The sequence below is a fragment of the Dermacentor variabilis genome, chromosome 5, assembly GCF_050947875.1.
Source record: "Dermacentor variabilis isolate Ectoservices chromosome 5, ASM5094787v1, whole genome shotgun sequence".
Lineage (NCBI taxonomy): Eukaryota > Metazoa > Arthropoda > Arachnida > Ixodida > Ixodidae > Dermacentor > Dermacentor variabilis.
Window position 1 is genome coordinate 11,892,883 of NC_134572.1, and position 12,358 is coordinate 11,905,240.

The following is a 12,358-nucleotide window of genomic DNA, read 5'->3' on the forward strand; positions in this document are numbered from 1 at the left end:
AAACGGGGTACTTCATTTATAAGTAGTCCCCATGAGCATTTAAACATTTGTCCCATAGAGTAACGAGTCGCGCAATTCCCGTCTCATAAAATTCCTTGGGTTGCTGCTTTAAAAAGTCTCCAACGGACTTTTTTCACGTCATCGTGCGGCACGAATCTGGTTCCCTTGAGCTGTTTCTTCAGGTGCCCCAAAATGTGGAAGTCAGAAGGCGACAGGTCTGAAGTGTATGGCGCATGTTGCAGCGTTTCCCACTTGAACATTGCCAGTTTTGAATTAACCACCTCAGCGACGTGGGGACAGGCATTGTCGTGGAACAAAATGACCCTATTCGTCAATTTTTCACGTAGTTTGTTCTTGATTGCGACACGCAGCCGATCCAGCGTTTCACAGTATCGGGAACAATTGATAGTCTCTGAAGATTTAGCAAATTCTATCAGTAATGGCCCCTGACGATCGAAAAATCAAAGTGAAGAACACCTTCCCGGCGGAAATGACGGCCTTTGCTTTCTTTGGGGGTGGTGATTTCGAATGTTTCCATTGTAAGCTTTGCCGTCGTGTTTCAGGCTCGTAGTAGTGACATGATGGTTCGTCTCCGATCACAATTGCAGACAAGAAATCGTCACCCTTATTGTGTTACCGGATCAGATGAGTAAAGGCAGCGCTGAATTTCTCCGTATTCTGGCGGTGGTTCAAAATCTTGGGCATCCATTTCGCACACAAGGGCCGATAACCGAGATGTTCATGAATTATGGCGTGAACGGTGACGGTGAACCGAACCGTGACTGATGTTCACACGCTCTGGTAGTTCATCTATGCTTATCCTCCGTTCTTTTGTCATCAGCTCATCAACCTTTGCAATTTTGTTAGAGGTGATTGCACGATGGTTTTGGTCCGGTCTGGGATCGTCTTTACAACTTTCACGTCCTTCTTTGAACCGTTTGTTCTAACGCTTCACAGTGGCCAATGAAATGAAATGTTCAATGTACACGGCAGCCATACGGTGACTAATTTCTTTTTGGGAAGCACCTTCAGTTGTCAAAAACCTCACGGCATCACGCTGCTCAACTTCTGGAGCCTCCATTACGTCACGCAACCATGTTCAACCCAGTGTATGAGCGCATTAAAGAACATTTATCCTCACACCTGCGTGTCACTTTTGTAAATGAGAGATGCCTGTGTGCTACGTGCAGGCCTTACAGATAGTGAACAGAGCTATAATTGCGCAGGGTGGGTAGGCTCAATTTCATTTGACTCGCCCTCGTGCATTAGAAATGCGAAGATACAATGGAATATACAAATGCGAAGATACAGCTTGATAAAGGGCAAAAAAGTGCCACTGGAAACAAAGTTCACTGCACGTATGCACAAAACCTCACAACAAGATATCTAAGCATAGGTATAAGTCTCCGATAAATCTACGTATCGAAGAAAAAGTCATGGTATATAATGGGTCAAACAAGGCAAATAAACATGTTGCGCAATCACAGATTCACAGAATCCTAGATCCCTCTCCCATTCCATCCACTCCCCCCGATGTATCGCGCGCGACGGAAGGCGGCGCGCTTGCTCCTCACTTTTCCCCCTTGCGCTCACAAGACTGAGCTACCACCGTCGGCCCACCCACGCCAATCCCCACCTACGCTTTCACTCGCACATACAGCATGCGGCGCGCGGTCACGATGTTATCGCCCTTGGACTTTATGCGGAACATGAGGGTGACGGCGACGGCAGGAATGCGCCTAGAGTGTCCATGTAACTGCTATCGCGATAATATAATGAGTATCCGGCAGCTGAAGCGTCTCATGGCCCATTACTTTCCGCAAAAGAAGTAACAAAATAGAACTTTCAACATGCGACAATTCGCTGCGCCGCAACGTTTTCTTTTTCTTTTGTGGGGAGGGGGCACCGTAAGGAAAAAAACACGCAAAGGAAAGTATGTTTGTCACATTCGAATGCCTACTCTGGTCAACTAATGTGGCTATCAAATGAATATCGAAGAAAACATGAGACGCTTGTTCCACCAAGAACCATGCGCATACTGCTCGGTATCCTACACCGGCGAGACAAAGCTTTCTGGAGAGGTTGCGCTCAAGCAAACGCGGTGCAATCCGTCGAGTCCGCACAGTGATGGCGGCGAGCGACCATTATTTCTTTTTCTCGTCTGCTAGCTAGAAAGCGTCCAAAACTCTGCCAGGTGAAAATACACTCGGCCAGAGAAAACCGAACGCGCAACGAAGTGCGCCGCGCGGTGGTCGGGTCAACACGAGAAAAACGCATGCGCATCCCCTACCCGCTCGCTCTGGCAGCCCGCGGGTAGGGGAGCGAGGACAAAAAATTTGGAGAGGCTCAATGTATCCTCGCGATTAAAAGTCAAAGTAAAAAAATAAATAAGAACGTAGTTACCTTGGCTGGCTTTAGTGTCTTCACTGGATGCTTTGGCGCAGGTGAAAAAAATAATGATATTTTTTTATGTGGCATGACGGCACGAATGAACCACCACAGCGCTCCGTCTCATCGGGCCTCGCTGCGGGCTTTGTCAACTTGTCTTATAGTGTGTTGATTTCGCTTGTCTCGTTGTATGGCCCGATATACGACTTTGGAAAAATTAATGAACCTTTGGCGTCAAATATTTATGGGAACATTAAACTTACAAAGTTCCGCAATTGAAAATCTAAAGCACACGTTTGGAAATGTCAATGCACCTTTCACATCAAAAGTTTATGAGAACTTTATACCCATAAAGTTTCGGAATTGACATCCACGCGCTCCGTAGATTCCATGATAGAGTGTAGATTCCACGGCATGCGCGAGATGCCGCGGCGAGCCCGTTCGCCATCAAAACGTCCTTGAAACTTTCTGCTCGAATGGGGCTGCTTGCGTTATGTGACTCCCGGTGCATGGGCGTTGCCGCGAAATCCAGCCCGAGTTCGCAATTTTTGCGGTGAAATGGCTTTTCTAGCGTGAAAAAAGTCGTTCTAGACAAAATCCAGAATGATTTCCGGCGCCGGGGGTCGCTTTGGTCGGCGGTGCATGGACAGCACGAAAAAATTTCGGAGGGGGGGGGGGCTGAAGCCCCATAAGCCCCCCCCCTGGCTACGCCCTTGGGGGGGGGGGGGGGCTCACGTTGCATGCAGCACGGCCTCCTCCTTAAGAGGAAGGTTTAGCACGGGTGCGCTTCTTCTAAATACATGTAGAAGGGGAATTCGTTTTTTTTCGGCAACCGCTGCAGCAAATTTCACAAGGTTTGCTGCATTTAAAAGAAAAACTAAAATTCTTGCGACTGCAGGTTTAAAATTTTTCTTTTAGATTGTCACTTCTTTATTAAAAATTGGCAAAAATCGTAAATATTGAGAAAACGAAACTACTAAGTCTAAAACTCTGTAACTCAACATTGAAAAACGATATCACAATTCTGTTAATTACATCTAATAGTACATCTACAGCGGACAAAATTGATATGTTACACATGAATCTCAAAAAAATTTAGTATTATGGAAATAAGGCTTTTGCAGAATCCTTGTATACAACGTAACCAATTTACGTAAGATACGAATTAACATACCAAATTTGTCCGCTTTGGCTGTTATAATAGATGCCGTATACAGAACCGCGATATCTGTTCTTGATGCGGAGCTATTAGATTGTAAACGTCGTGCTTATATTTTTTTGCGAGCTTTCGATTTTTTCGAGATATCTTAAACAAAATCCAGGCCCTGAATCGAAATTCCGCTTCCAACAGACACTAGAGTTTAACTTTCTTTCTCAAATGCAACAAATTGCATTAAAAGCGATCCATGGGCTATCTCAGAAAAGCGTTTCTGCGTTTTACATGTATTTGAATATAGGCAACGTCAGAGTTGGGCGCGAACTAAAGCTTCCTCTTCAATAATTTGTCGAGGGATCAAATACATCAATAATTATTGCATTGTCATTGCCAAAGATGTTGCAAACGAATTCGTGAACGCTACGCACTGTCAAAACAATTAAAATATTTATTTTTTCATAAAAGAATGTACTCTTACGTGCCAAAAAGTGTGCCCAAATAAGCGATATCAGTGCTTCCATGTTTCTTGTCTATTTCATAAGTAAAGAAAATATCACACGAACTTTAGAACTATATCAGTTCGAAACCAGCAAAGCAGTGTATGCCGCTGGGATGAAAAATATAATGGCCATGAAATGAACAAGTTGGACAAGTATGTTAATGAAATTTTGTCATTCAAGAACTGTGTTTACATTCTTGTACATATGCAACGGCCAGTGAAAAATCTCAATCTTGCTGTCATTTCTTCCAACGTATTACGCAGGAGCAGCTGTCGCCGGTCGTGTGTATCGTGAGTAATTGCACCGAAATCATAGTCGCAACAGAGAGCACGTATAAAAAGCAGGAATTCTGCAAAATATACGAGGGCAAGTCAAATGAAAGGGAGCCAATGCGAATGTATGACAAACGGGGTACTTTATTTAAAAATAGTCTACATGAGCATTTAGACATTTGTCCCACTGACTAACGAGTCGCGCGATTCCCGTCTCATAAAACTCCTTTGGTTGCTGCTTCAAAAAGTCTGTAGCTGACTCTTTCATGTCATCGTCCGACACGAATCTGGTTTCCTTGAGAAAAGGAGACTGTTAGTGGCAGGCTATCCAAAGACTTTGATCACTGCAGTGGCTTAATCTCTGTACATGCGTTTGAAAATGAAAAACAGGGGGGATCGCGAAGTGCGAGACAAAATAAAAAAGAACTTGGTGGTTACGCCGTATGTACATGGCATTTCACATAGATTGAAAAAAGCTTGCGGCAAAAAACGACGTCAGTTTGGTTTGTTCTGCGCCGTGTAAGCTTGCGAAACTTTGCATGAGGGTCTCGCAGCACAGTTCGTGAAAGAGTTCGTGCTATACCAAGCATGTCGTGAAGCACCGCACGTGCGACACATGTGTAGTGTACAGTATTCCGTTGAAATATGGTAGAGATTACATAGGACAAACCGGTCGCTCTGTGAGTGATCGCATGCGTGAGCATGCAAATCTAATACCCGCAGACACAGGAGGTAATCTTCCGCTGCATTGTCAAGAGTGCGGTTGTAACCCTATCTTCAGTGACGTTTCAATCTGGGCGAACGCTAAGACCCAGCAGAAAAGACAGCTGATTGAAGCCTATCGCATCTATAAACTTGGCCCCGAGAAGTGTGTAAGCGCCGTCTGTGTTCTTAACCAAGAAAGAGCTTTTATTTCTTTATAACTGTAGACGTGTATAGCTAAGGTGTTGACCGTGTTTTTGTTTTGTTGTGCCTGCGCATGTTCAGTACGGACTTGGGGGACGTAGTTTTCATAAATGAAGTTCAGTTGTTAGTCCAGCCACCTTCCTGTCTCTTTGTCTATTTCTGCCTCCTGATTTTTTTCTGCTCTCAAGTTTGCTGACATTCTCCTAGTATAACCATGCACCAACTAGCCCAACAAGCCACTCTCATGGTCCCTTGAGCTGTTTGTTCGGTTGCCCCAAAATGTGAAAGTCGCAAGGCGACAAGTCAAGCTGTATGGCGGATGTTGCAGCGTTTCCCACTTGAACTTTGCCAGTTTTGTGTTAACCACATCAGTGACGGGACGGGAATTGTCGTGAAGCAAGATGACCCATAACTCAATTTTCCACGTCGTTTGTTCTTGATTGCGACACGCAGCCGTTCCGGCGTTTCATCATATCGGAAACAATTTATAGTCTCTCAAGATTTAGCAAATTCTCTCAGTAATGGCCCCTGACGATCGAAAAAAGAAAGTCAACACCTTTCCGGTGGAAATGACGGCCTTTGCTTACTTTGTGCTGTTAGGAATGGCCTGCCGAGGTGGCAACATGCAAGTTTTCTCAGCCAGCTGCACCTGCGAGCGTTGCGAACTTCCCCGAAGAGAACCATGGAAGCCTATCACAATTGCTGCGGTGACTCATTTCGTAGGGACCTCGAGGTGCCGCTTCAACACCCCCCCGGCGCCGTTGTGACTAAACGCGATCAGCGGACCAACTATTGTTACTGACCCGCCACCGCCGATATGGTATCTCTGCAGCAAGAAGAGCTTCCGTAACAAAAGGGTGATTTGCGGTACGTGGGCCCCAGGATTCGTCAGTCTGCTGACACACGTTGCCACTACAGGACGCAAGACAATGGACAACCGGCGGCCACGCTGTGGGGGTCAGCTCGGGGAATAAGACGCGCCTTTCAAGACTCAAGATAATGGAGAACCGGTGGGTCGACTGCGTTGACATTAGACGCTGCGAATCGGCGGTGCACTGCCGTTTTTCCCTCACCTAGGGATCTAGGGAGAACGGAGTGTTTATAAGCGGCTGTTTGTCGGCTGCTAAAGTGTGCTCGTCTGCGTGCTCGTCAGTGTGCTCGTCATCGTGCTCGTGAGCTATGTGCTCGTAAGCTGTCTGCTGTATGCTCGTCTTACGTGCTCCATTTGGGAGCCACGCTAGACTGTCGATGTATCTCTTGTTTAAAATGTAAATAGTGTAAATAAACCATGTACGCCTAGTTCCTCCTAAATTCCTCCCTACGACCTACAACCCCTTCAACCGGTGGCAGCAGCGAGATCGTCCTCTAAATCTGACAGGGCGTGATGAATTCTAGTGTTTCCATCATAAGCTTTGCCGTCCTGTTTCAGGCTCGTAGTAATGGCACCATGGTACGACCCGGTCACAATTGCAGACAAGAAGTCGTCACCCTCATTGTGACACCAGATCCGATGAGCCAAGGCAGCGCCGAACGTCTCCGTCTTCTGGCGGTGGCACGAAATCTTGGGCATTCATTGCGCACACAAGAGCCGATAACCGAGATGTTCATGAATTATGGCGTGAACCGAACCGTGACTGATGTTCACACGCTGTGCAAGTTCATCGATGCTTATCCTCCGCTCTTGTCTCATCAGCTCATCAACCTTTGCTATTTTGTTAGGGGTAATTGCACGATGGCTTTGGCCCGCTCTTGGCTCGCCTTTGCAACTTTCACATCCTTTGAACCGTTTGTTCCAATGCTTCACAATGGCCAATGAAGTGCAATGTTCAACGTACACGGCAGCCATACGGTGACTAATTTGTTTTTGGAAAATACCTTCAGCTGTCAAAAATTTCGCGGCACCGCGCTGTTCCACTTTTGGAGTGTCATTTATGTCACGCAACCATGTTCAACCCAGTCTATTAGAGCATTGAAGAACATTTATCCTCACACCTGCGTGTCACTTGTAAATGAGAGATGCCTGTGTGCTACGCGCATGCCTCGCAGATAATGAACCGATCCATTATTGCGCGAAGTGGGTTGCCTCTCTTTCATTTGACTCACCCTCGTACATTGTGAATGCGAAGATACAATGGGGTATACAAATGCGAAGATACAGCTTGATAAAGGGCAAAATAGTGTTACTGTAAACAAAGTTCACTGCACGTATACACAAAACCTAGCAATAATATATTTAAATATCCGTATAAGTCTCCAATAAATCTACGTATTTAAGAAAAAGTCACTATATATAATGCGTCAAACAAGGCAAACAAGCATGTTGCGCAATCACAGATTCACAGAATCCTAGATCCCGCCGCCATTCCATCCACTCCGCATGATGTATCGCGCGTGCTACGCTCTAGCTCCCCACTTTTCTCCTTTGCGCACACAAGACTGAGTCACCATCGTCGGCTCACCCATTCAACCCACCACCCCCACGCTTTCACTCGCACATACTGCATGCGGCGCTCGGTCACGATGTTATCGCCCTTGGACTTGAGGGCGACGGCGACGGAAGGAATGACCCTGGAGTGACCATATAATTGCTATCGCAATAATATAATAAGAGTATCCGGCAACTGAAGCCTCCCCATGGCCCACTACTTCCCGCAAAAGAAGTTACAAAATCGAACTTTGACCATGCGAGAATTCACTGCACCGCAACAATGTATTTTTTCTTTCTTTTGTGGGGTGGGGGCACCGAAATGAAAAAACGAAGAGGAATGCATGTTAGCCACAATCCAATGCCTACTTTGGGCATTTAATGTAGCTACCGAAGGAATATCAAAGAAAGCGTGAGACACTTGCTCTACCGAGAACCATACGCATACTGCTCGGTATACTACACCGGCGAGACACGACTTTCCGGAGAGGTTGCGCTCAAGCGAACGCGATGCAATCCGCCGAGTCCCCACAGGGATGGCGGCGAGCGACCATTGTTTCTTTTTCTCGTCTGATAGCCAGAAAGCGTCCAAAACTCTTTGAGGTGAAAATCCACTCGGCCAAGCAAACCGAACGTGCACCGAAGTGCGCTGCGCGGTGGTCGGGGCAACACGAGAAAAGCGTATGCGCTCTGGCTGGCTCTGGGTAGTGAAAACAAAAAAATTGAAGAGGCTCAGTGTGTCCTCGCCAATAAATGCCGAAGTAGAAAAAATAAATAAGAACGTAGTTAGTTTGGCTGGCTTTGGCGTATTACATGGATGCTTTGGTATAGGTGAAAAAAAATGTTGATATTTTTTTATGTGACATGACGGCACAAATGAACCACTGCAAAAGTTCGTCTCATCGGACCTCGCTGCGTGCTTTGTCAACTTGTCTGATAGTGTGTTGATTTGGCTGTCTCGTATGTTCCGATGTAAGACTTTAGAAAAGTCAATGTACATTTGGCACCTTTGGCGTCAAATGTTTATAACAGCATTAAACCCACAAGGTTCTGCAACTCAATATCTAAAGCACAACGTTGGAAATGTCAATGAACCTTTCACATGAAAAGTTTATGCGATTTTTACCCATAAAGTTTCGGAATTGAAATCTATGCGCTCCGTAGATTCCGCGGCCTTAGCGAGATGCTGCGGCGAGCCTGTTCGCCATCAAAATGCCCTTGAAACTTCGTGCTCGGATACGGCTACTTGCGTTATGTGACTCCCGGTACATGGGCGTTGCCGCGAAATCCAGCCAGAGTTCGCAATGTTCGCGGTGAAATGTCCTTTCGAGCGTGAAAAAGACATTCGAGACAAAATCCAGAATTATTTCCGGAGCCCGGGGGTGCTTTTGTCGGCGGTGCATGGACAGCACGAAAAAATTTCGGGGGGGGGGGGGGGCTGAACCATAAGACCCCCCCCCCCCCACTGGCTACGTCCCTGGTCGTTTCCTACTTCTGCTTATGCATTAACCCTATCGTTTTATATTCTCTATTGTATTGTTTTTCTGTCTCAATATGTATTTGTATTTATATTTTGTTAATTTTATATTCCACTGGTTTTCTTTTTTTTTTTGCTGTTAAGTAGTATTTACGCTTTTTTTTAACATTACAAAAGGTCCCCCTACAATGTTTACACTATGGGACCTTTTTCTGTACTAAATATCTATACTTTTGTATCTGCAGTAAGTATTCAATAAACTCCAGTTCAATTCAGAGATCTGTATTGAGGAATTTCTTAACAAAGATCATTGCAGACAATGCTTTCTTTATTCTGGCGTCTTTATTTATTCCCAATATCAACCATTATTGTAAAACTGAAGCTTAACAGCACTATATCATGTCCCGTGTGATAGTTGTTAAAAGAGAGCATAGAACTCGACATTCACCAGCAGAGTAGACTACGAAATACTCGACTGGCTCACCTGTGTCCTCGACATCATACGTCTTAACTAGAGACGCCTAAGACTGGAAGCGAGGCGGGAATTCAGGGGCTTTATTTACGCCTAATTTGCGCCACTGCCTTACGACCTCAAGGTCGCCAAAAGCGCCGCTCTTAGAAGGCGAGCTGAGTACATCGAAAATATCGGTGTATTCACTCGAAGAGCATCACCACTTCACTATATAAATCACTCCATTCATCGCTGAAATCAGCCTTTCTTTCTTTTTTTCCCCTAAAAATCCAACGAAGCTCGAGCTGCCGGCAGCGCCATCTTTAGATAACCCAGTTGCGAAATCGTTTTACTGACTCTGCCGTAATAAGCGTACTCCTGCATCCGCTGCCCCGCGGTTTGTGTGTTGCCACCTACCAGAAGCACGAGACGAATGTGGCGAAATCAGCTCGTTGGTGGCTTTGCTAGAAAATGAAAAGTACCGTCGACCAGCATAGCTCGTCCTTGGCCATTTTCACCAGAAACGTGTAGATGAACCCAGCTTGTCCAAGGCACGGAAAGGGTTGACATACAACCTGCTTATTAAAGCCATCTAAGCTGTTGCTGCATATGTACTGGTTAACGGCTCTGTTCTATACGAAATTACGCGATGAAACCACTTACGCTAACTAAATATCCTCGATGCAACAAATATACGCCTTCAAACAAATCTTTAGGAAAACGAAAGGCTTTCTAGGAGCGTTCGGCCATTCGCTTACATCGACAATCATCGTCCATGGCTTTTGCACAATTTCTTCGGTCTTACTTTTTTTTTTTCGAACTTGGATAATCATTTCGTAATTGAAATTGAACACGGTATGAACACAAAGGGTGTACGTATACACGCAACAGGAAAAGCAGCCGCACTGTAACATGCTTGGCGCGCTTAAAACCTTACGTTTCGCCATCTTCACGCAGGCGACGCCCTCTCCCGACAACTGCTGGCGCGCAGGCGGCGGCGGCGGCGCAACGCCTCGGCGCTCGTCATTCGCACGGGCGCCATGTCCGCGTGGAACAGCGCCGCCAAGGCGCTGGTGCACGCCATCGCCGTCAAACCGTCGCCGAGTCAGTGCGCGGGAAATAAGACTGCGCGCACGCTGGCGACCGATCGTGTGCAGCAGCTCAGGTCGCCTTAAACCCACATAAGGAAACCTTTCTTGCCATCCCAGGAAGCTTTAGCTCGGGCCGAACTCCGAGGCCGCCTATTCAAATACATGTACAACACGGAAACGCTTTCCTGCGATAACCGCAGGGCCGATTTTAATTAAGTTTGTTGCATTTGTGAGAGAAACTTAAATTCTTGTGACTGCTGAAAGCGGAATTTTCATTTAGGGCCTGAATTTTGTTTAAAAATTAAAAAAAAATGTCGAAAAAAAATGGGAGCACGAAGTTCACAAATTAATAGCTCTTCATCAAGAACAGATATCATGGTTCTGTAAATGGCGTCCATTAGATCATTCAAAGTGTCCAAGTTCAAAATGTCAATTTGTATCTAACATGAATTCATTACGTTGTGTAAAAGGGTTCTTCAAAAGCTGTATTTCCATGTTACTAAATTTTTTGACATGTATGTGTAACAATCACTATTGTCCGCTTTGGATATACTGTTACATGCAATTATAAGAATTCGGATTGCAGAGTTGTAAACTTGATAGTTTCGTGTTCTGAAAATTTGCTATTTTTTCCCATTTTTAGTAAAAAATTAACGACCTAAATAAGAAATTCGAGACAAACAGTCACTAAATTTTAAGTTCTTTTAAATGCAACAAATTTCGTCAAGTTTGGTGCAATGGTTGCCGAGAAAAACAGATCTCCTTTCGCATGTATTTAGATAGGAGCACCCGAGCTAAAGCTTCCTCTTGAGGATATTTCTTTAATTGCACGTGGCAGATAACACATTTCTAATCACTGAATTGGAGTGCGCCGAAGGGCGGAAATTATTTGAAAGAGAAATTTAAACTTATATTTGACTAACTAACAACGTTTCACTAGTTAAGCTTTTAGCTAATTACCTTACCGCCCATATTGCAATTCATGAATTCTAGCCGGTGAGTTTGCAATGCATATCTGCTTGGAACGAATTCTGACGGTGGCACCGGTTTCGAGACAAGCGGCGTCGAACTTGCGGTAAAAATGGACTGTTGTTCCACATAATTTATTTTTAAAAATCACCGTTAATTTTTGCTTACATTTTAGCAAAACGGCGGGAGGGTGTGTGTGTTCGGGGGGGGGGGGGGGGGGGAGTCAAGTTGCACAATATTTCGTTATTTTTATGAGCCCCTGTGAGCTCCGCTAAGGTAGTTTGTACTGACGTCATTGTGACCGTCATCTTGGGGTACTATAGCACTTCGAGAAGCGGCGTAAACAAGAAACGTGACAGCACGACATGCATGCCTTGCGCCGAGCGACAAAGCGATAACTGTGATATTTCCTTAAAGGCAGTCACCATCAATAAGCAAAACTAAATGCGCATGATAAGCAGGGTGAGAGCTGCGTCCGTGACGTCACGGGAAAACTACTTATGAGGAGCGCCCGCACAGACGTGCACGCTCAAATTTTATCAGCCGCGTCTTCATAACTTCTTTCATAACGCGTCTTGAACCCAGGTTTCTACAAGGATCTGCAGACTACATTCCAACGGAAATCAGCCATGGCCTATGTAACCTTGGTAAGAAAAGTTTCTGTGATTCACCTATTGGCCTCGAGCTGCACCACTGGAAAAGCTGGCGCCACCGTCGGCGTGA

The 12,358-nt window shown here is 45.5% G+C and overlaps 1 protein-coding gene across 1 annotated transcript in view; it reads left to right on the plus strand.

Moving 5' to 3' along the window:
* LOC142582135 (uncharacterized) overlaps positions 1–12,358 on the plus strand; it is a 117,394-nt gene that overhangs the window by 13,507 nt on the left and 91,529 nt on the right. The window contains exons 4-5 of the mRNA XM_075691529.1: positions 10,533–10,679; positions 12,221–12,282. Of these exons, the coding sequence (XP_075547644.1) occupies positions 10,533–10,679; positions 12,221–12,282 (209 nt within the window). The remainder of the gene's footprint in view (positions 1–10,532; positions 10,680–12,220; positions 12,283–12,358) is intronic.